The following is a 26,988-nucleotide window of genomic DNA, read 5'->3' as shown; positions in this document are numbered from 1 at the left end:
GGGACTCAAATCCTGCAGTGCCAGACGTGTCCCCCTGCTTAAGCCAGTACATGTCCAGGCCCGTCTGAAGTTTGCTAGAGAGCATTTGGATGATCTAGAAGAGGATTGGGAGAATGTCATATGGTCAGATGAAACCAAAATAGAACTTTTTGGTAAAAACTCAACTTGTCGTGTTTGGAGGAGAAAGAAAGCTGAGTCGCATCCAAAGAACACCATACCTACTGTGAAGCATGGGGGGGGAAACATCATGCTTTGGGGCTGTTTTCCTGCGAAGGGACCAGGACGACTGATCCGTGTAAAGGAAAGAATGAGGGGGGCCATGTATCGTGAGGTTTTGAGTGAAAACCTCCTTCCATCAGCAAGGGCATTGAAGATGAAACGTGGCTGGGTCTTTCAGCATGACAATGATCCCAAACACACCGCCTGGGCAACGAAGGAGTGGCTTCGTAAGAAGCATTTCAAGGTCCTGGAGTGGCCTAGCCAGTCTCCAGATCTCAACCCCATAGAAAATCTTTGGAGGGAGTTGGAAGTCCGTGTTGCCCAGCGACAGCCCCAAAACATCACTGCTCTAGAGGAGATCTGCATGGAGGAATGGGCCAAAATACCAGCAACAGTGTGTGAAAACCTTGTGAAGACTTACAGAAAACGTTTGACCTCTGTCATTGCAAACAAAGGGTATATAACAAAGTATTGAGATGACCTTTTGTTATTGACCAAATACTTATTTTCCACCATAATTTGCAAATAAATCTTTAAAAATCAGACAATGTGATTTTCTGGATTTTTTTTTTCTCATTTTGTCTCTCATAGTTGAGGTATACCTATGATGAAAATAACAGGCCTCTCTTATCTTTTTAAGTGGTAGAACTTGCACAATTGGTGGCTGACTAAATACTTTTTTGCCCCACTTTATGTTTCTTCAAATCGTATATATCTGTGGAACCGGTTGAGGATGAGATGTCATGTGCAACTGTATAACTGCCGGGTCTTTCATCGCAGATGAATCATTCAACCTTTATTTAATGACCAGAAAACTACTGAGGAAGAATCTCCATTCTTAATCTCCATAATTAAAACCTAATTTATTTTACCCTATCACACACACACGCAGGCCAAAACAGGGGAACCATTACACACTATATTAGGACTTAAGGTATATGAACTTTCTTTTCAGAGTTTAATTGATTTTAATTGATTTTCAGTTGCATCTTAACATGCTCAAATTGCAGCAGCTTGTCTATTATTGCGATTGCAAAATCGTGATTTCCTGGAGGGACAGTTTGGTGATGAAATTGTGGTAATCTATCTATAGTTAGTTTTACAGTCAATCTTGTTCTGTAATATGTAATTGTATGATTTATGATTTGTGGAAGATTTGTGAAATTTTGCCTTTTAGAAATACGTGCAACAATATACGTACAAAATAAACCTAAAAAAACTAAATAAAATAAATAGGCGAACTCCGTACCTCGTTGCCGCCTGGCAGTCGGTTCATCTGCACCAGCTGCCCCTGGGGGTCGAGGACCAGCTCGGTGAATGTGAGCAGCTCAGAGGGGAGGGGGCATTTGGGCAAGTGGGCGTAGGCGGTGCTCGAGTGCCACAGCTTCTTTAGTGCCTATAGAGCAAATAAAACAAAACAGAGTGGAAAAGGAGGCTCCATTAGTGGCATTTGACCTGAAACTCTCTCGGTACAAATATACATTAGTAACAATAATTATAATTTTTGTAATTGTGTTATAAAAAACACTCATTAATAAAGTACTGGTTAATACAGTGTCGTGAATTTTCACCTTTTTTTTCGATGGAAAAACTGAAATTATGGATTTACAGACAAATAGGTAATAATAAAAGTAGTAACATTAAAGACAACAGAAAAAATTGACAATTTACAATTAAGATAAAAAAACAACAAAAACCTTTATATGTACAAGAAACAGTGACTGATAAAAATGAGAACATTGTGCATAAATATATTTAAAATTAGTGGTCAATTGATGTGGGTTTTTCCAATGGCCGATGCCAATATTAAGAGAGTCGGGTGGCCAATGGCCGATATAATGCCGACATCATGTTTTTTTTTTGCATCTGATAAAATGTAATAATAATAACAAATGAGACTCAAAATTGATGAACTTAAATAAAGGTTTATTTAAAAACGAAATGTTACTGTCTGCATTGTCTCTGCAATGAACATATATATATACATATACACACACACACACACATATACACACACACACACACACACACACAGATATATATATATATATATACATATATATATATATATACATATATACATACATACATACATACATACATACATACATATATATATATACATATATATATATATACACACACATTTTATATACATATTTCTGAGGTTGAGGTTGAATATTTCAAATATTCAAATTTTATGTATGGAGAAATATATATTTTTGACAACACTAGTCTGCAGCCATTTGTTTATCGGCCTTGTGAGCGCAGGCATCAGCCGATGCAGATTATCTCAAAATGCGCAAATATCGGCCCAGTTCTCAGATTTGCACTTACACTTCACAAAATATGAGAGTGAGCAAAAGTTCAGCTACCTGTCGAAACATTTCGGGGAAGTCGTAGACGTAGGTGGTGCCAAGTGACTGAGCCTGGAAGCGCTTGGACTGCAGCAGGTCCTTGGTGACGTAGGGCGTGTTGATCAGCATGCCATGCAGAGGGCCCTGCTTATCCCCGTATGCCTGGAACATGATCTGCAACCACGGCAATGCACAAAGAGGTATTATGGAAAAATAAGAGATGACGCCATGGGCCTTTCAGAGATATTTTTGGCTTTTACTGATACTTAATTTGACCTTAAAAAAAAGGGAACCATAACTGTGTCAAATTGTGTTTCAGCATATTTTTTATATTGATTCTAATTTCAGGCTTAGAGCATTGTACATGATGAGAAATTTTTAGCTAAAACCAATGGCCACAAGACCACATCTGCTTAATGTACACAGTAATAGAACGACTAACTTGACGGCCTTTGTATAAAATTGTTGATAAGCACAGCTGCCAGAGGAAAGAGACTAAACAAACCTTATTTTTATGAAACTTAATAGATTCTGCTGTGGCCAACTATCATGATCAAACATGTGTGCCCTTATGTTTCCGAAGGAATGGCATGATGTGGATCACCTTTATTTCAACTGCTCCGCTTTTTGATTAAATATTACTTAACAGATTAAACAGCCTACAGTCAAATAACACGGTGAAACATTTTAATATGTGAATTATGGGTATTCAAAATACCAATACCATGTCCGTATCATATGGCGTCCATATGAGTCCATTAAGTCACTTACTCACTGGATCACGTTCCCTAATTGAGGTTCTGTAACCCCCTAAATCGACACCCTGGGGATTAATACTTTTTTATAGAAATTTTCTGATTTCAGCACTGGAAATGCTGATTTAAAGATAATTAACTGTCTAAGGAGGAGAAAAAATAATATAAAAAATCCCCTCCAAAAAAAAAAAAAAAAAATTATGAGGAATGCACTGTACAAACTTTAATTATTTTTTTGATGATGATGATGATTAACTGGTACAGTAGGCATACATATTTGATATTGCCATATAATGTCTAATCAGAATAGATGTTATTCAACTGGTAAAATAAAAGTTGAAAACCTTGATTACCACGACTATATACCAATTCCCAACTCTCGACTCCCAACTCTCTTTCAGCTGCCTCTCTTTTTGGGGCCAAGTTCATTGTGGGAGCCGAGATTCCAAAGGAGGAGCGGACGGAGCCGAGCCACGGATGGGAAGGAAGTGGGGGGATGGGATGGAAGACGAAAGATGCCCCACCTGTCGGTCTTTGGGCCCCACCTGTCCCGTCCGGGAGTCGGTGACTTCCTTGTACAGGCTGATGTCCAGGTAGTAGCCCGACTCGTTGGTGAGGAAAAGGCGGATGGGGATCTGTTTGCCCGTGGGTGTCAGGCGGATGTTGATCTTCAGCTCGGCCTGCAGCACGCGCAGCTTCCACAGGCGGCTGCCATAGCGCATCACCATGGAGCGCACAGACTCCTCAATCTGAGAATGGTGAATGCATCTTATAACATGATTATAAACATAAAAGACAAAATAAATTGATAATTGTTAATCAAATATGTCATTTGTATGACAATCACCATGTGTGTGTTTTTGTTTCTATATCCGTGTGTGAACCTTCGTGTGAAATTCTGTTAAGTACTTAAGTGTGACACTTGATAAAAATTGAGTAATTTTAGAGTGTTTTAGAGTGTTAATAGATAATGAGTTGAATTATTATATATTCACCCCCGCAATGTACATTATGAAATACGTTGTTACAGAATGTAGCAACACCTACTATGTATTGTGTTCCAAGATGTTTATGACAAAATGCTGCAAGTTATCACAAAATGCTACTAGGTGTTTCCAGCTTTGTGTGTGTGTGTGTGTGTTACCATTGTCAATATTGCGCGCTCACCTTGGACGGGTCCATGATGACCGTGGGGACAAAGTTGAGGAAGATGTGGTTGCAGTCAGTTCGCACGGTGGTGTTGTTGAAGGCCACCTCCAGCTCGTCCATGGCCTCCAGCAGCAACCGCTCCGCCTCGTTGTGCAGGTACTCGAAGGAGGCTTCCTGGAGAGATGGGAGAGAAAACAAAATATTACAGGCACGTCTCACTCCATCACTGCAGGTCTACGGCTCCCCGCCATCTGAAGTCACCAAGCAGGGAAGGGAATTGAAGAAAAGAATAAAGAAAAAAGAGAGAGAGAAGAAAGTACAGTGTATGTGTAGTCAAGGTTCCCTCAGTCCATTGCTGAATAAAACATGTGTTATTACATTGTAGCAATGCAATTTCTTTACTCAAAGTTATCGAGTTATTAGTCATTAGGACATATGATGCGTTCATGTGGTGTAAGAATAACGGTCAATACCACATCTGACTGGACATCAGTTTGCACATCTACGACACACCAGCTGGTAATTACAAGTGAGGGACTCGGTCGACATCCATGCTGCCCAACATTTGAACTCTAACCGAGTAAATGATGGCTGAAGGCAAAAGAAACACCCCTGTCTTTAGACACCAGGACACGTTTCATTAAGCATCTATTTAGATAACTACGACCCTCCGATAAGCGTCACAAGCTTCGTTATTGTTTGTGAAGAAACGAGAATGGTGCCTGCAAAAAGCTGACGGTTTTTCGAGTTTCGTTTCGCCAAGTTCTACACTGCGCCCGCACTTTGCTGGACGCAAGCTCTGTGAGGTAAGTACTGGAGGTAAGTTCTGGTAAAGTTTCATTTTAGGGGATTCAGATTTATATTTAATACAACACAGACAATTAATTATGATATATAATTATAGAACCCAGAATCGCCGCCCCTTGCGGCCGCCTGCGCGAGCACCGCGTGTCGATTACACACAGTATTTTTCGAGCTTATTGTGCGTAATCACTGGGTGTCATGACATTTCACTGCATATATGTATGACCGTATGTGTATGTATGTGACAAATTATCTCTTGAACTTGAACACACATACTTTTTGAAAAACGGCAGTAAACAAAACAACTAAGATGCAAAAAAACAACGAAAATGTAAAAGAAAAAACAAAGATATTTGAAGTACAGATCATCGACTTGTTAATGTGTATATTTTATGTATATTTTATAACTAACGACAGTTCAGTCTACCAAGGCTGTAAGTAGTGTTAATACAGTTGGGAATTTATAAAATTTAGGAATCTAGAGAAGAAGAAAAGGTAGCCCCTGGATTCACCAAGTTAAATTTAACACTTTTAAATACAATACTTTTTTACAATGAAATTTAATGCAAACATCACGGCCATACTGGCAAAAGTATGAAGGGTATAATGGAAAATGAGTACGATTTTAAGCCCTAGAACATAATTATTTACCAAGTACTTGAATTTAATAAAACATGTTCACACATTCACATTCATTATAAGTACACAATAGCTTTGTGAGGGGTGTGTGTGTATAAAATAAAATTAAAAAGATGCGTATTTGTTGCATTAACAGCCCCAACCCCTCTCTATGGCCTCACATAGCGCCTTTTCAAACTTCAAACTGTTTTTGGCTAAAAACAAAGAAAACAAACCAACAAATAAAAATGAATATAGCTGCAGGCAGCAATAGTCCATTATCGACACAAGATTAAAAATTTTCAAGTTCTCATCCATCAGTTCGTGCTGTCACTCATCTTTACATCAGCATTATCTCTTAAACTAGGTAATTTTTCCTAGTTTCCATTGAACGCAGCATCGACTCACGCGGTTTGTAGCGATGATGGAGTCTACAGTGTATGGTAAACAGTGTATATCTCGGTATCAAGCAAGCACGGTTCTGAACTGTAAGCCTTTCCCTGTAATACCGTGCCCACGGTATAGATTTATGTTGCAAAATTTAAGATGTTAACTTTAATTCACCTTCACTTTAGCAGAAGCATTCCGCCATCCTTGTTTACAGCAACAGAACTGCTTTAGGCGATTGGGGCACATTTTGCGCACCTGTCTCCCTCGCCGACGGTACAGACGATGTGCACACCAGCGATGGGGTGCCCATGATCGGCGCATCGGAACAGTGCATTTTTATTTTATGTCTCCTTCTTATTGAACGACACAAGTGCGTGTGGAACGAAACTGTGAGTAATGGGGATACTTTCTCCCATCTCCCCCTCTCCATGCCTTCTGCTCAGATAATAATCTTAACGAGTCTACGAGTTGTACCCCGTTCCTCCATGACCTGTTGACACATTGTTTTTAGCTTTTTTTATATGGCGGAACAGGGCCCGTCGCGCCGTGTTGCTCTCAGCCATCGGGGCGCGTGTACGAGTCCCTGTCTGGACATGGATGATTCACACATATAAAAATATATTTATAATTTCTCATTGAAATGTTATCCCTGTACATTATTGTAACTGACTGACAATGATTCAATGATGATTCGACTTGTTGACTTTCAGGGAAGCCCTAGAAATATCATACTGTCACATCCCTACCACATGCCACGAACATTTCACAGCTTCACCGCCTATTTTGGTTTCAAATGTCACCAAAATCCAGATAAAAGTGAAATTATATTAATTTGTGTTTTAATAATCTATACTGAGATAAGTCAACACTTTAACAGGTGCCAAACTCTGCTGTGCCATGGGGACACAGAACGCAATGCAAGGATTCACATATTAACGGGTGTGTGACCAGACCAGATCAGTAATTTATGATGTTATGGTACCGTATTCAATTTATTCTGTATTGTTTTTTACAGAAAAACAAACAATAATGATCGAAAAATCTATCTATTGCTAAGAATCAAAAATAGCTTTGGATTCAGAACAGAACAGAACAAAACTAAAACACATATTGAGGCTTGGGCATGCTCTCACCTTAGTGACCAGGTCGGAATGGCGGATGATAGCCCGCACAAAGAAGCGGTAGTCTGTGACCTCGGTGCCCACCTCCACACGGGCGGCGCCCAGGTACAGATGCATCTTGTGGTTGGCGCAGGGAATGGCCGTCAGCGCAAAGTTCCGCATGCGGTTCAGCTCCAGCTGGAATGCCAGGGCCGGCTCCAGGTGCCGGTAGATCCTGTCCTCCTCAAACTAGGAACACACAGTACATTTAATTAGAATAAGGGGACTAGCCAGAATGAGATGACATTTTAAATAAGGTGTTTTCATCCGCTTTCATCCATTTCATTAAAGTAGTACAAACAACTATGGTCTTTTATTATGCTCTTTTATTATATATCATCATATATTTTATGAATTGAGCTCTTGTGTCGACATCCTATCTATTAACAGGAGCCAAAAGAAGTTCAGATTAGCAATTTTCAAGAGCATTGAGATGTTATAACGAGTAGAAAGATGCCTTTCAGCCATACGCCGTATTCAGTAAATTAACTCAAAGGCAATCTCAATCTTGGAAGGAGCACTAATGGGTGTAATTTCTCTTAAATGGGAGACATAATAAGGTAATTCATTACTTTAATGAGTTTTGGTGGCACCGCTGTAGAGAAAGTATTAGTGCTAGATGGACAGAAACAGCAATCGCAAATCGTTCTGTAGTGAATTTCACAATGGGTAGTGAATTTCACAATGGAGTGGGGTGATCAGTCACCATGCTTTTATCCAATAAGGTATGTTTGGTGTGTGCATATATATATACATATATATATGCAGTGTTATATGTACACTGTGCTTTTAGCAGTTATTTGCATTTGCATTTATATTATTTATTTATTTTTATAAAAATGTTTATTTGGTGAAGACCACTGTGGATGATAACACTTTAAATAAATTTGACAACAGAAACAACAACAGATACTTAGGCACTTACTTTGTCTCTAGCACGGAATGTGAAGAACTTTGGGAATTCTCTCTGAATTCAAGGGAGAAAGGTAGAACATTAAAAATAGAAAGGCAAAAAACAGAAAGAAAAAAACGCCTATGCTTTGGTTTAGAGTTGAAAATACAATGTTCCCTGGAAACACATAAATTGTGGTATTAAAATCAGTGTGAGTGAAAATAAGCAGTGATTCAACTGAGGCACAAGTGAGTTTGGAGCATTATCCTGCGCTCATCAGCAGCTTTTACATTCAGAGGACCACGTGTTCCCTTGGTGCTTGTTGTATGTCTACAAGGGGAATCACAGAATATTCACGGCAACCGCTTAAGCACAAAATGACAGTAACACACAATATATAAAAACACTATTCACATTCATACAGCTAATGAATAAAACATTCCTCCCTTTCACCAACTCATTTACATTTGGGAATGCGGCCGGGCCATCTTGTTTGCCGTTATCAGGAGAAACGTCCCCCTTGGCCAAACAATACCAGACCAAATTGGCCACATGTTCATCAACTCCAAGACTGCAATAATCGCCGCACAACCTCCATGTCCATGATTTGAATCTGTGATTCGGGCATTGCTAGCAGACTACTCTGCAGTTTGGGGGATGGGGGTGATTTTTCGTGGACAATTACAGGGAAGGTGTAGAATGAAAGCGAGAATTGGAGAGAGACTGAGACACGGGTCTGTTTTCTAAAGCAATGAGGGTGACACCTATGAGAGTGATTAGCTCTCATCAGACATTGTTGTCCTATGAGAACAAACCACAGGTCAATTGTCAGCATGATGCCACAGAGAGTGGAAGATGGCTCCGGCCCACCAAAAAAGACCTAAAGGCTTCAATTCCTGTCATTATCATTAGTAATATTTGTGGGATAAGGCTCTATTTCCTGCTGTTTTCTTAACAACAGACACTCTCGTTAGACTGTGTGGCAATGGATCCCAAAGTGGGGTCCAGGCATCTTCAGAGGGGCCTTTTAGGAGGCTCATTGGCCCCTCCAGAAAAAGTCTCAATAGTTCCTGTGCTCAGGCTGGCAGGGAGGTTCAAAACGTTTAAAGGATGAGTTTATCGGTTTTCAAGCCAGGTTGTATTAAAATGTTGGTTCCCATCATTTATAACAGTTCAGAGGACAACCTTGCATAACGTTTTACCATTTAAGAACTTACCAATCTGCTGCGCTGTGCTTAAATGCAGTCCAATGGCGCAAACCCATTAAATCTACTTTTGGAAAACAGGAAACTCACATTATAGTCACAGGTGTCTAATTGTATTTGATTTGAATAACAGTAATATCACATTTTATTTTAAAAACAAATTTTTGCAACTGCAACAGTACAGCCAAAGCGTAACGTTGGCTACAGTAGGTTATTGGTGGGAAGTGGCAGAACTTACTGTTTTTAGTCTTACATTTTTTTATTTGCAAAAGTGACTATATTGTGAGCTTCTCGTGTTTGAAATGGAAGTTTAACATTCAATATGGTTTTATATTTTGCTGAAGCTTCTCACTGTGCTTAAATACAATCCTATGGGGCAGAGTTTTAAGTTTCTCAATAGTAATGCGTTAGACCTGTAAAAATGTACTTAAAATAAAACCCAATAAATGTAATTGTAGTGAAATTCTCTCCATTGCTTTAATTCTCAGCCTTTACTTTTACTCACATGAAACCTTTGGTCCACCTCACAGTTGACCTGCTTCCTGAAATCCTGTCAGTGTGAGCGCGGCAAATAGAAGGACACACAGGCATGGATATTCAGGGATGGACAGAAGAAGAAGAGATGTGGAGAAGATCGGGGTTGGTAAAGGAAAAACAGCCAAATTTGACACATAAATTATCTTCAATTATGTCTGTTAATCAAAAAAACAGGACACATAAATTAAAGGGGAAAAAAGTCAGTTCATTCAAAGGGATTCGATCAAATCGCAGATGCTTAAAATTGTCTTTTCAGTTATTATCGGTGTGTTATTGATATTGGTTAGGGGGGTCTCACCTTCTGTGCCACCAGGAAAGTCAGTCTGCGGATTCCGTGTTCAAACAGAATGGATTTCTGCCGTGCAAGGAGACAAAAGCAAAATCAGATTAAATTTAACATTGTCGTGTTCTTTTGAAATCACACAGCAGAAGGAAGATGGGAGGCTTTGCTGTTGACCTCTGACCTTGGACTGAGTGAAGTTGCGGAACATGGATGCCAAACCGTCGTCGTCAATGTCGCTGTCGGTCTTTATGGCCACGTTCAGGATGTGGATGGGCTCATCCTGGGATCTCTGTGCCACAAAAACAAGCCCAGCTGTATCACTGTACTGAACATCCTGAAAATATTCTGGATCACCATGTTCTGAAATCTACAGTACACACTACACTACAGTATCCACGCACAATAATTAGTACCAAAAAGGGGTAGTACAGTCATCAGGCAGAACTTTTATGTGGAGATATCATAATCACGTCATCGCATATTTTCCCCATATAATATCGCCCCAGTGTCCATAGAATTTGTTACATAGTCTCAACATAAACATCACATATTAATCCCTCTGAGACAAACTGGAAAACATTAAATGAGGGATATCTTAGATTTATCCATGGAATCATCGTGTAGTTTCATCAAGAAATTAACAGAAGTTGTGGATTCCCTCAATTCCCTACAGAGTTGTCGAAAAGCAGAGGGAGGTAGAGTAGACATCCATATCCCATGTCCCAAGGCAGATATCTCTCCCGGTAGCCCTAGTTATAGTCATTAAATCCATGCAAAAATTTCAAAATGTTGACGAATAAAGGTTTTTATTTGCATGAGCATCATTTTGACAGGATGACTGAATGTGTTACTGCAGCTCTGTGTTGGCGTGGTTACCTTGGCGTCCTCTTCGTCATACAAAACGGGGTTCCCGCCCTCTGGGAAAGTGGGACTCGGGGGCGGAGAGTCAGAGAAGCAGCTCAGTACGTCGGTGATGTTTCTGTAGGGGAAGCAGGTTGCAGGATTATGTTTTATTTTTTTTTTAATATAAATAAAGACATGTCCCCTGTGTCAATCGTTACGATGACATTAAAAAAATAAAAACCCTCCACAGATTTATGGAGCAGCAGACTTTAGAGAAAGCCAGAAACTGACTTGCAAACAGGCTGAACAGTGAAGGACTCACTTGGTGAAGTCCTGGAAGGAGCGGAAGGAGACCATGGCGCCCATGCGCTGGCACGGCGGGGTGAAGGAGGCGTCCAGCAGCACATCGCTCACACTGGCCACGTGCACCATGCCATAATGGTTCAGGTTAGAGAAGGACATTCTGGGTGGGGGGAGACACACCTCCATGACACTGGATTCAGCGCTCAAACCCACCCACTCACCAAGTGCCGAAAGAAGGATTTTATTTCCCGACGTGCGTTCGGGCTTGAACAAAGCCATGGTTCAGGGATTTGCGTTACTCACTTCTCCAAAAGTAGGAGATCAGAAGATGCATTCTGGCACCCATTCACCTACACGGAACGTGCTTTAAAACATCATGTTATAACGGTGCATTTTGTAAAAACTCGCCAAAATGTAATAGATTTGACCGTTTTTATGTAATAATAGACAAATTCTGGGTTGGGTTGATGTGTTTCTGTTTCTGTCTGTGTGAGTCTTCTAGTGAAATAAGTAATACGTAGTAAGTACAAAGGAATAATTTATACCTATATAGTCTGTATCTCTGTATATTTTGTTATTATATATATATTTTATTATTCATTCATTCTTTCTAGCTTTTTTAATGCTAATTGTCCAATCCTCACCACGAGAGATTCCTTGTATATGAACTTTGCGGAATAAACTGATTCAGAAATTCTCAAAGCGTGATTATAAGATGAAAACTATTTATTTAGGCAGCACTTCTTGTGTATGCTGTATCCACCACAATACGGAGGAACGCATTATGGAATAGGTTATTACATAATAAAGGTTTCAAATGTGTTATATTTTGACAAGTTATTACAAAATGTAGTGTTATTATATAATGTGTTGTTACACATTTAGACCTATGTCCATGGCTCTAAGCCTAGAGGTTTCCCAACGTTGAAAGTGAATTCTTGTGGGAATGGGGGTCAGAATCGAAGAGCAGAGTAATCAAGGAGATAATGCGTTTGAGTCTTAGATCACTGAGAGTGGCTGCAGAGAGGACAGGGAGGGCAGCAGAGGTGTGTAAGATGGCCTTTTTGGTCAGAATGAAATTAAAACTTGACCTGGATCGTATTCATTCCTACGATCAATTAGGATATTGATTGATACCAAAATAATTATACAGAGGCCCTATAACCTCAATATTCGCGGGGTCCTCTATGGTGGGTGTTAGTTCCTTCATCGTCCCAGTAGCTGCACCCACAGAAGTTGATAGAATGTTTTTTTTATTTTCAAACCTGTCGGCAGATTCCATATCTGCAGCTTTATCCTTGTCCAAATTAGCATCCTTTGTCTTACTATCAGTGTCCATGAGTATTTTTATGTCCAGTAAGACGGCAGACATTTTCCTGGTAGGACAGTTACACATTTCAGGGCATACAGAAGCAGAACATTTGACTTTTACTTGTTTGTATTTGCAACTTTCATAGCATTCACACATTGGGGTTGGGACCAAAACATAAAAAAATTTTTTTTATATATATATTGCAATATATCTGGATAATTCCTCTCATAGTAAATTATGGATACATGGATGCCAGATATTGTGTTTTTTTTAATAAACTGTAGGCGTTGCACTTTAATGGATTATTTGATTACCCTGCTTTAAGACTGATTTACTTAGTGTCACTACCTACCTATATAAATAGCGCGCGCGCTTTAAGACTGATTTACTTAGTGTCACTACCTACCTAAAAAAAGCGCTCACACACGCACACACACACACACACACACACACACACACACACACACACACACACACACACACACACACACACACACACACACACACACACACACACACACACACACACACACACACACACACACACACACACACACACACACACACACACACACCATCTAGGCCTATGGTTGCAATAAGAAGAAGTTTACTATACCTGTTAAGAGTGGGGATGTTCCCTCTGCAATCAAACAACATTGATTACCAAGGTTAGTGGCAGGCATCGGGGGGTGGGGGTACACTGCACATACTGGTGTCAAATTGAGTTTTGGCCCATTCACAAGTCAGCTTAAACAATTATTATTACACAGTTATTATTAGTATACAGGTACTCCTCACTTAACGACCAAGTTCCCTTCCTACAAGCAGGTCATTAAGCTAATTGGTCAATAAGCGAGGACCTGTGTCATTTCACAGTAAGGGGGCGTGGTGATTGCGAAGGCTAGTGTAGTAAATACTGACAGACTGTGGGAAAGAGACTGAGAACAATGATGTGCGTGAGATGCTTGACGCTGAGTGCGCACACACACACACACACACACACACACACACACACACACACACACACACACACACACACACACACACACACACACACACACACACACACACACACACACACACACACACACACACACACACCTTTCAAAGAAATTATACATAAACTAACACAAACTAATGAAGCGATTTTCATTGTAAGGTGTTAAATTTGCACTTGTTGTCAGAAAGATTTAAAATAAATCAGCACTTTTTGATTCCCGACAATGCTAAAACATCCCCAGCTTCCCTCCACAGTGCCGTGACAGGGATGAGAAGTTGGAAGTGTGCGTTTGCGTGCATCTGTTTGTGTGTTACCTGTTGGGGTGAGAAGTAGGTAGCATAAACTGGAACTCCACAACACATGTGTTGTCCCTGAGCTGCCGATGCTGAACGCTGTTGAGCTCATAGGCGATGTAGGCTCTGCGCACGTACACCTGAGAGAAAAAAAGTGTTTTACTAAAGAAAAATATACACTGTACATGTGTACACACACTATACTATATGTGTCCCACCACAGCAAAACTCGCCATCTCGCGCAATTCTAAAATTGCCAGGAGCAGCGAAATAAGTTGAAAAAAACCTTTCTTGAAGGAAAATTTGATTTTTCCAGATTCGTGTTCCTTTGTTTTTTTTTTTTTTGTTTTTTTTTTTTTAAATCTCTCAAAGTATCTCCAAAACTGAGTTTGTTTTATAAATAGTAGAAAATGTTAAACCGTCTAGTTAAATATTCCCGTTAGATTACGTGTGGAAACACAGTTCACTTACAGAGATGCTGAACAGCACTGAACAACGCCGATCAGTTGCCTTTAAAGCAGGGGTGCCCAATAGGTCGATCATGATCGACTGGTAGATCGCGAAGGTAGTGTGGGTAGATCACGTGCTAATCAGATTTTTTTTTTTCGATATTAGCCTATGATCTATCCTCCATTTGGCATTTGCCACTTGATTGACGTACAGGGCGACCAGTCTAATGTTGCTTAAAACTTTGTTCATTGGGTTACACCACAACTACTGAGATCTCCTCTCTTCTAACACACGGGTCACCACGTTGAAAACGCGTGAGTTACTACAAAACTTTAGCGAGCTAAGTGACCATCGTTAGCCTTCCAATTTATATCTACTAAAGAAGAGATATAAAAAATAAGTGGGGGAGCCGGACCAAGTAAGAAACCAAAAGCTTCCATGCGGAATGGGAGGAGGACTTTTTTTTTTTTTCCACCATGTCATATTCAAAGTGAGTTTGTTCTGATCTGTCAATCTACCGTTGCTATTCCGAAAAAGGGAAACGTGGAAAGGCACTTTCGAACTGTTCATAAAGAAATACGACACAGATTTCCCGCCGAAGAGCAAGCTGAGAAAGAGAAAGGTGACTAAACTGAAATTGCAGTTAATCGGACAGCAATCATTTTTCACACAGCTGAATCCAAAAGCAAAGGCAGCCACCATCACGCCATCATTAAGCGTAAGAAGTCCTTCCAAGATGGAGAGATGGTAAAATAGGTCTTTGTTGAGGCAGCTGACTCGTTTTTTCGGGACTTTAAAAATAAACCAGAAATATTATCTTCAATCAAAGCTCTTAAGCTATCAAGAAGTACAGTTACACGGCGCTGTGAAGTAATGGCTGATGATTTGACACAGCAGCTTTGGAAGGACATTGAGTCTACGGACATAAGTGATACAGCACAATTGCGCATTTTTTTATTCGGATGGTATTACAGATATGACTGCAAAAGAGTAGCTGTTAACAATACTGCCCATGAAAGAACACACGCAGGGAGAGGACATTTATCAGTCTTTCAAAAATCGACAAAACCCAGCTCCCAGTGTGTAAATTGATGTCAATCACCACGGACGGTGCGCCCACAATGGGGGGCCGCTTGAATGGATTTATTACCAAGTGCAGGTAGGACGATGCTTTCCCCGACTTCCTTAACTACCACTGCATAATACACCAACAAGCATTATGTGCAAAAATGCTAAACATGAAAGAGATAATGGATGTGGCGATGAAAATTGCCTGTTCTCTATTCAAGCGAGATCTCTTCAAAGACAGCTGTTCCCGGCACATCTGGAGGAGGCTGCCTGCAACTACACTGACCTCTTGCTACACACTGACGTGAGATGGCTTAGTAGGGGGAAATTCCTGCAGAGATTTCGAGAGCTCTGTCTGGTGATAAAGGAGTTTCTCCTTGTCAGTAAAAATGCAGAATACAAGCAACTTAATGACGATCAGTGGCTGCTAGGGTTGGCATTTTTAACTGATCTGACCAACATGTTGAATGAGCTTAAAAGAAAGTAGGTGCAAGGAAATGACAAAACCGTGGTCAACATGATCAGTTCACTTAATGACTTCAAATGAATAATGCAACCTCTGTCCTCAAAGGCGCAGCGCCATGATTTGGTGAACTTTCAAAACCTTGCATCAGAGCTGGAGACCCAAGGGAAGGCATGTACCCAGCTTGACAGTGGGCGCCACACAGAGCAGATTAAAAAACTGTCCGTCAGACTTTGACAAACGGTTTCAAGACTTTGCACTACTCGAGCCCATCGCTACATTTATGTGCTCCCCAGTTAGGGAAGATGTTGAAGTTGATTTACTCACATCAAAAATTGCAACACGGTTTCACCTGAACTCGTCTGCAGTAGAGGATGAGATGTTGACACTACAGGCTGACATTGAGCTCAAGTCAAGGGCTCATGGACAGTTTTGGAACTTACTCACGGAGGAAAAGTACCCAAACATGAGGAAATGTGCTACCTCCTTGACTGCGTTATTCGGCTCTACTTATTCATGCGAGTCAGCCATTTCCCACATGAAGATTATGAAGTCCAAATACCGTTCCACCATGACGGATGATCATTTGGAAGCCTGCCTGAGGCTGGCTACCTGCAGCTACTGTCCTGGCTATGCAACCCTGGCCGACTTAATTCAGTGCAAGTCATCAGAGTAGGGTAGTGACCATAAATGTATTTTATTGTATTGTGCCTTAAAGGTTCATGCAGTGATGCAAGGTACACCAACATATATTGTATATATAAAGTATACTCAGTATCTTCTTCTTCTTTCTGCAAATTTTTGTCTTGTTTTACGAGTGGAAATCCACATTACGAGCGAGGTTCATACAGCGACTGCTAGGCTCGCACACTCTCCCGACAAGCATGGCCACCGCTCGCTCAGTTCACGCGGATATCTCGTTATGGAAGCATCCCTATTGTGTTTTCCCAGTGTTTTTCTTTTAGTTTTGTGTGTTTTTTGCTATTAATTTATAATAATTAGTTGTGTAACCCATGGCTCCTAAGGTTAGTGCAAAGAACAGTTCTGAGAGGAAGAAAAAGCTAATTACGATAGAATTGAAGAAGGAAATCATTGATAAACATGAGAAAGGAACGCGTGTAGTGGACCAGGTCCATACGACCGAAGCACGTCGACGATATGCATATTCTGTATTAAAACCCATAAAAAATGATTTTTGGGTGGTTTTTGGGATTAATTTCAATGGGGAAAATTAATTTGTAAAACGAGCATATCGTAAAACGAGCTTGGTCATGGAACAAATTAAACTTGTAATGCGAGGTTCCACTGTATATGAATAAATATATTTAGCATTTTTTAATGCAGGTAGATCATTTTGACCCGGCCATTTTAAAAGTAGCTCGCAAGCCGAAAAACTGTGGGCACCCCTGCATTAAAGCGACCGTCAAAGTGAAGTTCTTTATCCATATTCCATGTGATGTGAAGTCACAATGTGAAACCCTTTTGATAGAGTTCAACCTTTAAATCGTACTACTTTTACACACAAATGGAGACATCATTGTGGAGGGGGTGTGTCGCAACGTATAGCATCGAAGAAAAAATGCTGACGTCACTTCCGTAAAAGAGACGAGACTCCTTCGGTTTCACTTGTCTGTGAAAACTTTCCTCTCCATGTTGTTATAGATTACAAGAAGCGGGGGGAGGAAGATCTAAATCATATCGCATATCGATAGATCCAACTCAGTGTTAGCTGCGCGTACTGGACTTAATTTTCCGCGATGATAGTCGGTTCTCCAACAGCGACGCTGAGAACGACAGCGACGCTGAATCTGATATTATCCCGGAATTGTAGAACATTTCAAACAGCGAATTTCAACCTGAATGTGACGATGAAACTGAATATTTTCAAGAACCACCGGAGGAGAACAACGATACGCCTGTTGTTGTTACAACGGAAAAAGTTAATGACGTGATGAAGTCCGTTGAGGTTGGTGATTGGCAGATTATGAACAAGTAGTAATGCACAACATTCTCAAGTTAACCTGCAAATGAAAAGAAAATGAAAAGAGGCCCCAACCAGCCTCTCAGAGTGAAGCTGGGGTAGGGTGGGGTTAGCCAACATAACTCCAAGAAGATATTTGGCAAAGGCACAATTATATATTAAATGACACACTGAAAATGATTTTCAGAGACTCATATTACACACACACACACAGAGACTCATATTACACACACACACACACACACACACACACACACACACACACACACACACACACACACACACACACACACACACACACACACACACACACACACACACACACACACACACACACACACACCTTCATTCAGTTGTTAACGTTAGGGGTCGCCACAGCGGATCATCTGCCTCCAATACCTTCTGTTCTGCGCATCTTCCTCCCTTACACCAACCGCCTGCATTTCCTCCCTCACCACATCCATAAACCTTCTCTTTGGCCTTCCTCTTTTCCTCTTGCCTGGCAGCTCCATCGTCAGCATCCTTCTCCCAATGTAACTCTCATCTCTCCTACACACGTGTACGTACGTACAAACCATCTCAATCTCGCCTCTCACTTTTCCACCAAGCTGTCCAATCTGAGCTGTCCCTCTAATGTACTCATTCTTAATCCTGTCCAACCTTGTCACTCCCAATGAAAATCTCAACATCCTCAACTCTGCCACCTCCAGTTCAGCCACCTGCCTTTTTGTCAGTGGCACCGCCTCTAAACCGTACAACATAGCTGGTCTCACTACCGTCCTGTAGACCTTCCCCTTCACTCTTGCTGGAACCCTTCTGTCACAGATCACTCTTCTACACTCTGCCTGTACTCTCTTCTTCACCTCTCTCCCACTCTCTCCGCTGCTTTGGATGGTCAACCCCAAGTACTTGAACTCATCTGCCTTCTCCACCTCCACTCCTTGTATCCTCAGCTTTTCACCGGCCTACCCCCATTCAGGCACATGTCTTCTGTCTTACTCCTGCTGACTTTTATTCCTCTTCTCTCTAATGCATGCCTCCACTTCTCAAGGCACTCCTCAACCTGCTCCTTACTCTTGCCACCGATCACAATGTCATCGGCGAACATCATAGTCCACGTAGACTCCTGCCTGATTTAATCTGTTGACCTGTCCATCACCATTGCAAACAAGAAAGGGCTCAGAGCTGGTCCTTGACGCAATCCCACCTCCACTTCGAATTCCTTCGTCACGCCTACTGCACACCTTAATACTGTCTGACTGCCATCATACATATCCTGTACCACTTGTACGTATTTCTCTGCCACCCCCGACTTCCTCATGCAATACAATACTTCCTCCCTCAGCACCCTATCGTATGCTTTCTCTAAATCCACAAAGACGCAGGCCTTCCCTGTACTTTTCCATCAGCATTCTTAAAGCAAACATTGCATCTGTAGTTCTCTTCCCTGGCCTAACCCTAAACCCGAACCCTGAAACGATATTGCTGCTCGCTGATCCCCTCACCTCATCACCTCTCCTCTTAACCTATCCTCCACTACCCTTTCCCATAGCTTCACGCTGTGCCTGATCAACTTGATTCCCCTTACTACATTTACTACAGTTCTATACGTCTCCCTTATTCATGAAGATGGGTACCAGTACACTTCTTCTCCACTCCTCCGGCATCCTCTCCCCTTTCAGCATGGTGTTAAACAGTCTCATTAGGAACGCCACTGCCATCTCACCTAAACATTTCCATGCTTCCCAAGGTATGTCATCTGAACCAACTGCCTTTCCACTCTTCAACTTCTGCTTGAAGAGCTTAGAACTTATGCTGTTCTCACCTCATCCTTGCTAATTTGCTGCACTTCTTGATCCACTATCCCCACATTATCCACTCTTCTCTCCCTCTCACTTTCTTCATTAATCAACTCCTCAAAGTACTCCTTCCACCTTCTCAACACTCTCCTCACTCGTCAGCCCATTCCCATCATTATCCTTCATCACCCTAACCTGCTATACATCCTACCCAGCTTGGTCCCTTTGTCTTGCCAATTGTTACAAGTCCTTTTCTTCATCCTTACTGTCCAACCTCTCATACAACTCGTCATATGCCTTTTCCTTTGCCACTTCTCTCTTCGCATTCGCCGCATCAGCTTGTACTCCTGTCTACTTTCTTCATCTCTCTGACCATCCCATTTCTTCTTTGCCAACCTCTTCTGCTCTATGCTCTTCTGTACTTCATCATTCCACCACCAAAAGTCCTTGCCTTCCTTCCTCTTCCTGCATGATAGACCGTGTACATTCTTGACCGTCTCCCTCACCACTTCTGCAGTTGTTTCCCAGTCATCTGGTAACCATTCAATTCTACCTATTGCCTACCTTACCTCTTCCCTAAATTGCATGCAACACTCCACCTTTTTCAACTTCCACCATTTTATCTTTGGCTCTTCTTTCACTCTCTTCTTCTTCTTGGCCTCCAGAGTCATCCTACAGACCACCATCCCATGCTGCCTAGCAACACACTCACCTACCACTACTTTGCAGTCACTAATCTCTTTCAGAATGTACCTCCTGCATAAGATGTAGTCCACCTGTGTGCACTTTCTTCCACTCTTGTATGTCACCCTGTGTTCCTCCCTCTTCTTGAAATACGTATTCACAACAGTCGTTGTTAACCCGGGCTTCGGCTATTCCGGTATGGAAATCAGATTTGTTGTCTGCATGTTTGTTTGGCATGGTTTGTACGCTGGATGCCCTTCCTGACGCAAACCTCTCTATTCATCCTGGCTTGGGACCGGAACTGATGAAACACTGGCTTGTGCACCACAGTGGCTAGATTATACTGTACACACACACACAGACACACAGACACACAACCACACACAGCTTTTCCCCTTATCTCTCTCTTTTTTATTATATATGAAACACAAGCTGAGCTGCATTTCTTGTATGAAAGTTGCTATATAAATAAAATGAGATAGATGATAGATGCTTTAAAATCATCCACCAACCCCATCCTCCTCACCTCCAGAGCGGCCATCCTCACAACCTGGTTGCTGTGGTAGAAGAAGTTGGGCAGGACATCGAAGATGGAAGTCTCTGACAGGATGAGTTTCTGACGAGAGGAAGACGACAACAATTCACCACCGTTAACATTTTGCTCACCTTCCGTTTTGGCAGCATTGGCACAGGGTTGCGCTCGGTTCCTACCTGCAGGTTCTCGATGCAGAACTGGTGTCCGTACATGTCGATGGCCGAGAGGAAGATGGACTCCACCTGGTTGTGCCGAAGCTCATACGAGGGCAGGTGGGAGGCGATGAGCACCTGGGTTAACAGGAAAAACATTTTTGTAGTTATTTCTTCAGTAACACCTTACCTCTTATCATGCCACTTAGAACATTATTATTCATGTTTGGAGCTGACCTGCCGGGCGCGAAGTGCCACCTTGGCGTTGGTGGTCTTGCTGAGTTGGGTGAGTTCGATCAGGATGGCCATGAGCTCATCTGTCAGGGTGGGGTCGCGACCACACAGCTGGTCCTACACACACACACACACACACACACACACACACACACACACACACACACACACACACACACACACACACACACACACACACACACACACACACACACACACACACACACACACAGGTTTTTATTTAATTTGTTAATCCTAGAATGCAGGGCAACTTGACTCTCCTAGAATGTATATGTTGTTTCAAAAATGACCCTTTTCTTGAAATCATATTTATCTAATTCAGGAACAATGATTCTCATCATACAAAAAAACATTCATTAAGGAATTCCTGGAACTTTAGATGATTGAAATATGTATGTTTGGTGTGGGAATGGTGTGGTTTGAGCAACCACTCCTGTCCTGGGTCTAGGTAATTGGGGCCCAGGATCAGAGTGGCTGCATACCTGTTGTTCATTGATTGGTCTAATGAGCAACAGGTAAAACCCCCATCCCCACACACATTCAGGAGAGGAGCCCTTGTCATGACGTGTACATCTGCTCCTGGGCTTCTTCCACCTAGTCCACTCTCCTCAATAAATTGTGTGTCGGAGGTACCTGACGGCACTTCAGTGGCGTGTAGCAGGCAAAACTGCCACAGTATGTTTGAAAAATAAAGCAAAAAAATAATCATTCGGGTCATTTTTGACTGATAATATGCAATCTAATAAGCTTTCAATTAATTAAGAGATTGAAAACAGGCTTCTTAAATTGAGGTGTAACTGCCAATTCCATGCAGAAAAAAAAATAAATACTAAATTACAATAATAATAAAAACCTACTATCAGCATAGTAACCAGCAGGTTCTTCTTAGTGACTTGGGCATGGGAGAAAATGTAGTTGAGCACATTGGCCATGTCAACTTTGTTCTCCTCCCGCAGGGCGAACACACACTTATCATAGTGTCCTGAACACACACACACACACACAGACACACACACACACACACAGACACACACACACAGAGACACACACACACACACACAGACACACACACACACACACACACACACACAGTTAAATACAGAGAACCCGTTTCACCGGCCACCATCCAAAGCATGTGCATGTGGCATTAATACGACTCTTGAGGGCACCTAGAGATTGTACAGCAGCGCCCTCTAGTGGTGATTGTGAGAAAATTGAACATTTCTCAGCGGTAAGAGTTATATATTGAACATTTGGGGAGATTAAGTCAAGGCATCAGCAGCAAAAAAAATATTAAAATAAAAAATGTAAATACTAAACCTAAAAAATAAACCAAGACAAAAAAAGTAAGATAACTCAATAACATAAACCGTTTAATATTCTGTGACGTACCAGTACTGGCATCAGCCTGATAGCAGGCCTAACTCTGTTATCCGAAAACATCCCCAATCCAAACATTTTAGAGCCATAGCAAACACGTCAGACATGTACATTAAAGAAATATTGGGTGATTTTTGACACACAGAAGCATGGAAAACATGGATTATGCCACTACATTCAGCTCAGTCATTCTTCACCGTTCTGAAACTGGATCTCCACTTTGAGGTACTGCCGGAGCAGGTCCATCACCACGGCCTTCATGTGACCGCGGATGCCACTGCGGTACCTGCCGCAGACAACAACAGTTTCAAATTTTTTTTTAAATGAACCAAACAAGAGAAGAGTTATTATGAGACAGGAATGTTGATAGAAAAAAAGTCTGTACACATGTAATATGTACACATTAGGGATAGGTTTCCCCTAAAATCATGATACATACAGTATGTCTTCAATACAATTAAGGCCATAGAGGTCCTTAAAATTAAAGTATAATATATATTGTTTTTTTTTATCTGTTAACCCTGAAACTTTTGAAATGCAAATTGAAAATGGCCTTTTCTGTTCTCTCTTATGTTTTGTTCCGCATCAACTTCAGCTCTAGTACATATCGGAACTTAAAATAACTAAACTACAGGTCTGTGGGTTCTATCCGTTTTGGTTACAGAATTCAAAAGAATGAGATTTTGGTTGTGTGTTTGTTTTTATTTTTTTCAAATTCATCTTCAGACATACTAACTTCTGGACCAGCTGGACGATGCTCTGCGTGTTCATGAAGAAGACCTCCCTCTCGGATTTTCTGTTCAGAGTAGCAGCATGGCTGTCCAGGATGTTGGCAATCTGTAAAAAACAACACAAAAAAACTGGATATTTCAAGGCAACCATTTAATTCTAACTGCAGCATGGAAACATTGGCCTGTTGCTGTAAGATTATGCCTTAATTATTAGTCCTTTTGGGGATTTTGTAAATAGAGCACACCTGCTTGGGTGCGATATACAGTATCTTATGTAATTCTCCATTACCCCTGGGCCACCATCAACGCGAAAATGTTGCGTGATTTGACGATTTGTCAATTCCTTTCAGGTACAACTTAATTCTGTCTACGACACGCTCACTGGCGTGAGCAGCAATCTTGAGACTTTAAACTTGAAATTGTGAAATTTTTCAACTTTCAATGGGTAAGTGAATCTTTGCGTTCGTCTTCCACCATTTACTTTTCATTACATTCGCATTTGGAGTCTGTTTGTTTATTAACGCAGTTGGATTAGTTGGTGAGTTTAGCGTTTTTTATATTTCACACCAGTTTCTGGCTTAAATACAATGTGTTTTATCGCTGATCTTTAAATACATTGTGGCTATTAACAGGAGGAAGGTGGTGCCCTTTCTCCGTGAGTCCAAGGGAGAAGCCAGGGACGGCAGCTGTGGTGGGTTCGTCCCATTAATCCTAGGAGGATGCAGGAGATTTCCACAGTATATATATGTGTATTTATTGAGCTGTTTCTGGAATAAAGATTGAATAAAGACTGATTATTCTTTATCAGCTATTTGTGGTTCGTTTATTAAATGAAGAAATTTCATACATTTCATAAAACATTAATAGCTTAATAATGCCTTATGAATAAATTGACAGCTTTCACTACCACAAACATCTATTGCTTGAAAAGTTGGTTTGACCACAGCCCACACATTGCAAGGAGCAAGGAGACAGTCCTGCTTCCATATTGCTGACAGGTTCAGTATACCAGACTAATGAAGTTTATTAAACTACTTCCCAATGACGTAAAATCAAAATTCCAGTCTATTCCTATGATATTTGTTTTCCTGCTGGAATGATAATATTTTCTTCACATAAGTGAGATTAAATTTGTTGTGGGGGAAAATGTATTAGTTAGTTAATTTAACTCAGTCATCCATGTTAAGGACATCAGCAACTTTATATATGAGGTTGATGCATACCAGGCATCGTAATTCAATATTTTCACTAAATACATTTTAAATGTGGATAATGCAAGGAGTTTAGGAGCCTTGCAGCATGCTTCTTTGATGACACTAACGTGTCGCTTCGGGTGTGGCCCAGGGGTCAGACATCCAACCATTTATGGACAGTTTGTATGTGTGTACCTGCTGACTGGGGAACTGGCAGAGGACGGAGGTGATGTTGCTGGCATACTGGGCCATCTCCTTCTTGATGGCCTTCTCCACGGCTGGTGGGATCCGCCCTGACACGCTGGTCATGATGTCCTGGAGCTCAAGCAGGGGCAGTGAGGGGTCCCGCAGGGTCTTCATCAGCCGCTCCACCCACTCCTTCAGCTGGGAAAAAGACACCAAATATTAGTGGACTCTCAGCTTTTGAGATGCTGAAAGGTGGATTTCCCTAATTTCCCAAACCCCTCTGCAGCCATCCACTGAGCTGACAGTTAGCATGCAACCCCTGAATATCTTGGTACTGGACACAAGCATGAGGTGGTTGTTCACCTTACCGTCAGAATCTGGGTAAAATACACAAAAAGACAATTTCCAAAAGAACTTGAGTATGCATGTATTATTTGTAGTATTTTGGGGCTCACTTTGCCGCTGAAGAAAGGCTCCGGCAGGCAGTATCCGTTCATGATGTGGACCAGGTGATCCAGCATGCTGTGGAAGACTCTGTGCAGCTTCTCCCCTCGCAGGGCCACGGCCTGGATGACGGGAAGGGCCCCGGTATGGAGCTCAGCCTGGGGGACACAAACACACCAGATTGTTGACTCGCCCAAATCTGGTTGTATTGTCGGGCCTTGTGCACATTATCCTATTTTAATAGACGCCGCCAGGGCCGGAAATTCTTCTCTCCCGTTCAGTTTTGGCACAGATGTTAGTTCCCTACACACTTCAGCTACGTCCCATTCTTAGGAGCAGTCACATTTTCCATGTAGGTAAACCGAAATGATAACATTGTCTAGAGAAAGTTACTATATGTGTCCCACCACAGCAAAACTCGCCATCTCGCGCAATTCAATAATGGCCAGGAGCAGCCAAATAAATTGAAAAAAACCTTTCTTGAAGGAAAATTTGATTTTTTCCAAATTCATTTTCCTTTGTATTTATTTATTTTTTTAAATCGCTCAACGTATTTTTAAAACCGAGTTTGATTTATAAATAGTAGAAAAATGTTAAACCGTGGAGTTAAATATTCCCATTAGATTACATGGGGAAATGCAGTTCACTTACCGGGATGCAGAACAGTGCTGAATAACGCTGATCGATCGTTTCCTTTAAAGTGAGCGTCCAGGTGATGATCATTCATCCATATTCCATGTCATGTTAAGTCACAACGTGAAACCGTTTTGATAGAATTCAATCTTTAAATTGTGCTACTCTTACACACACGGAGCCCCTGTTAATGAATCGGCGAAGAAGAAAATCCCTTTGCGTCACGCACCTATGTCACTTCTGTAAAGTTGCTAAGCGCAGCATGAGGGTGTTTCAGTCTCACTTGTCTGTGAAAACGTTCTTCTCTGTATCATTATGGATTCCGCAAAGCGGGTGGCGGAAGCTTTGAATCATATTTCGGACCTTAATCTGACCATTGCGATAGATCCAAGTCAGTGTTAGCAGGGCGTACTGGACTTCATTTTCAGCGATGATAGTCAGTTCTCCGACAGCGACACTGAATCTGTACTTACTCCAGACTTGGAGAACATTTCAAACAGCGGATTTCAAACTTAATGTGACTATGAAACTGAATATTTTCATATTCGAATATTTTCGTTATCGTTACAATGGAAGAAGTTGATGACGTGATGAAGTTTGTTGAGGTTTTCAGCGATGATAGTCAGTTCTCCGACAGCGACACTGAATCTGTACTTACTCCAGACTTGGAGAACATTTCAAACAGCGGATTTCAAACTTAATGTGACTATGAAACTGAATATTTTCATATTCGAATGTTTTCGTTATCGTTACAATGGAAGAAGTTGATGACGTGATGAAGTTCGTTGAGGTTGGTGACAGATTTTCAGATTTCAGATTTTCTGAGACTCATATTATTGATAGACTCTACATTTTGTTCTGTTGTCCGTACTTTTAAACTCCAAAATAAACTTTTATAACTGTTATAAAAGATG

At 41.3% G+C, this 26,988-nt stretch overlaps 1 protein-coding gene across 1 annotated transcript in view; it reads right to left on the bottom strand.

Annotated features, from left to right (window-relative positions):
• The window catches only part of acaca (acetyl-CoA carboxylase alpha), a 97,973-nt gene that overhangs the window by 45,722 nt on the left and 25,263 nt on the right, over positions 1–26,988 (bottom strand). Inside the window, exons 19-39 of the mRNA XM_080014421.1 lie at positions 25,453–25,599; positions 25,007–25,195; positions 23,624–23,724; positions 23,085–23,173; positions 22,365–22,489; positions 21,490–21,603; positions 21,277–21,390; positions 21,092–21,181; positions 14,142–14,260; positions 13,444–13,467; positions 11,535–11,675; positions 11,246–11,348; positions 10,551–10,658; positions 10,385–10,441; positions 10,055–10,099; positions 8,378–8,419; positions 7,426–7,641; positions 4,499–4,654; positions 3,856–4,080; positions 2,595–2,750; positions 1,469–1,615 (exon numbers count right to left, since the gene is read on the bottom strand). Of these exons, the coding sequence (XP_079870547.1) occupies positions 1,469–1,615; positions 2,595–2,750; positions 3,856–4,080; positions 4,499–4,654; positions 7,426–7,641; positions 8,378–8,419; positions 10,055–10,099; positions 10,385–10,441; positions 10,551–10,658; positions 11,246–11,348; positions 11,535–11,675; positions 13,444–13,467; positions 14,142–14,260; positions 21,092–21,181; positions 21,277–21,390; positions 21,490–21,603; positions 22,365–22,489; positions 23,085–23,173; positions 23,624–23,724; positions 25,007–25,195; positions 25,453–25,599 (2,508 nt within the window). The remainder of the gene's footprint in view (positions 1–1,468; positions 1,616–2,594; positions 2,751–3,855; positions 4,081–4,498; positions 4,655–7,425; positions 7,642–8,377; positions 8,420–10,054; positions 10,100–10,384; positions 10,442–10,550; positions 10,659–11,245; positions 11,349–11,534; positions 11,676–13,443; positions 13,468–14,141; positions 14,261–21,091; positions 21,182–21,276; positions 21,391–21,489; positions 21,604–22,364; positions 22,490–23,084; positions 23,174–23,623; positions 23,725–25,006; positions 25,196–25,452; positions 25,600–26,988) is intronic.

The sequence above is a fragment of the Zeus faber genome, assembly GCF_960531495.2.
Source record: "Zeus faber genome assembly, chromosome: 14".
NCBI lineage: Eukaryota > Metazoa > Chordata > Actinopteri > Zeiformes > Zeidae > Zeus > Zeus faber.
Note: the sequence above shows the minus strand (reverse complement) of the source record. Positions and strands in the feature narration are given on the sequence as shown.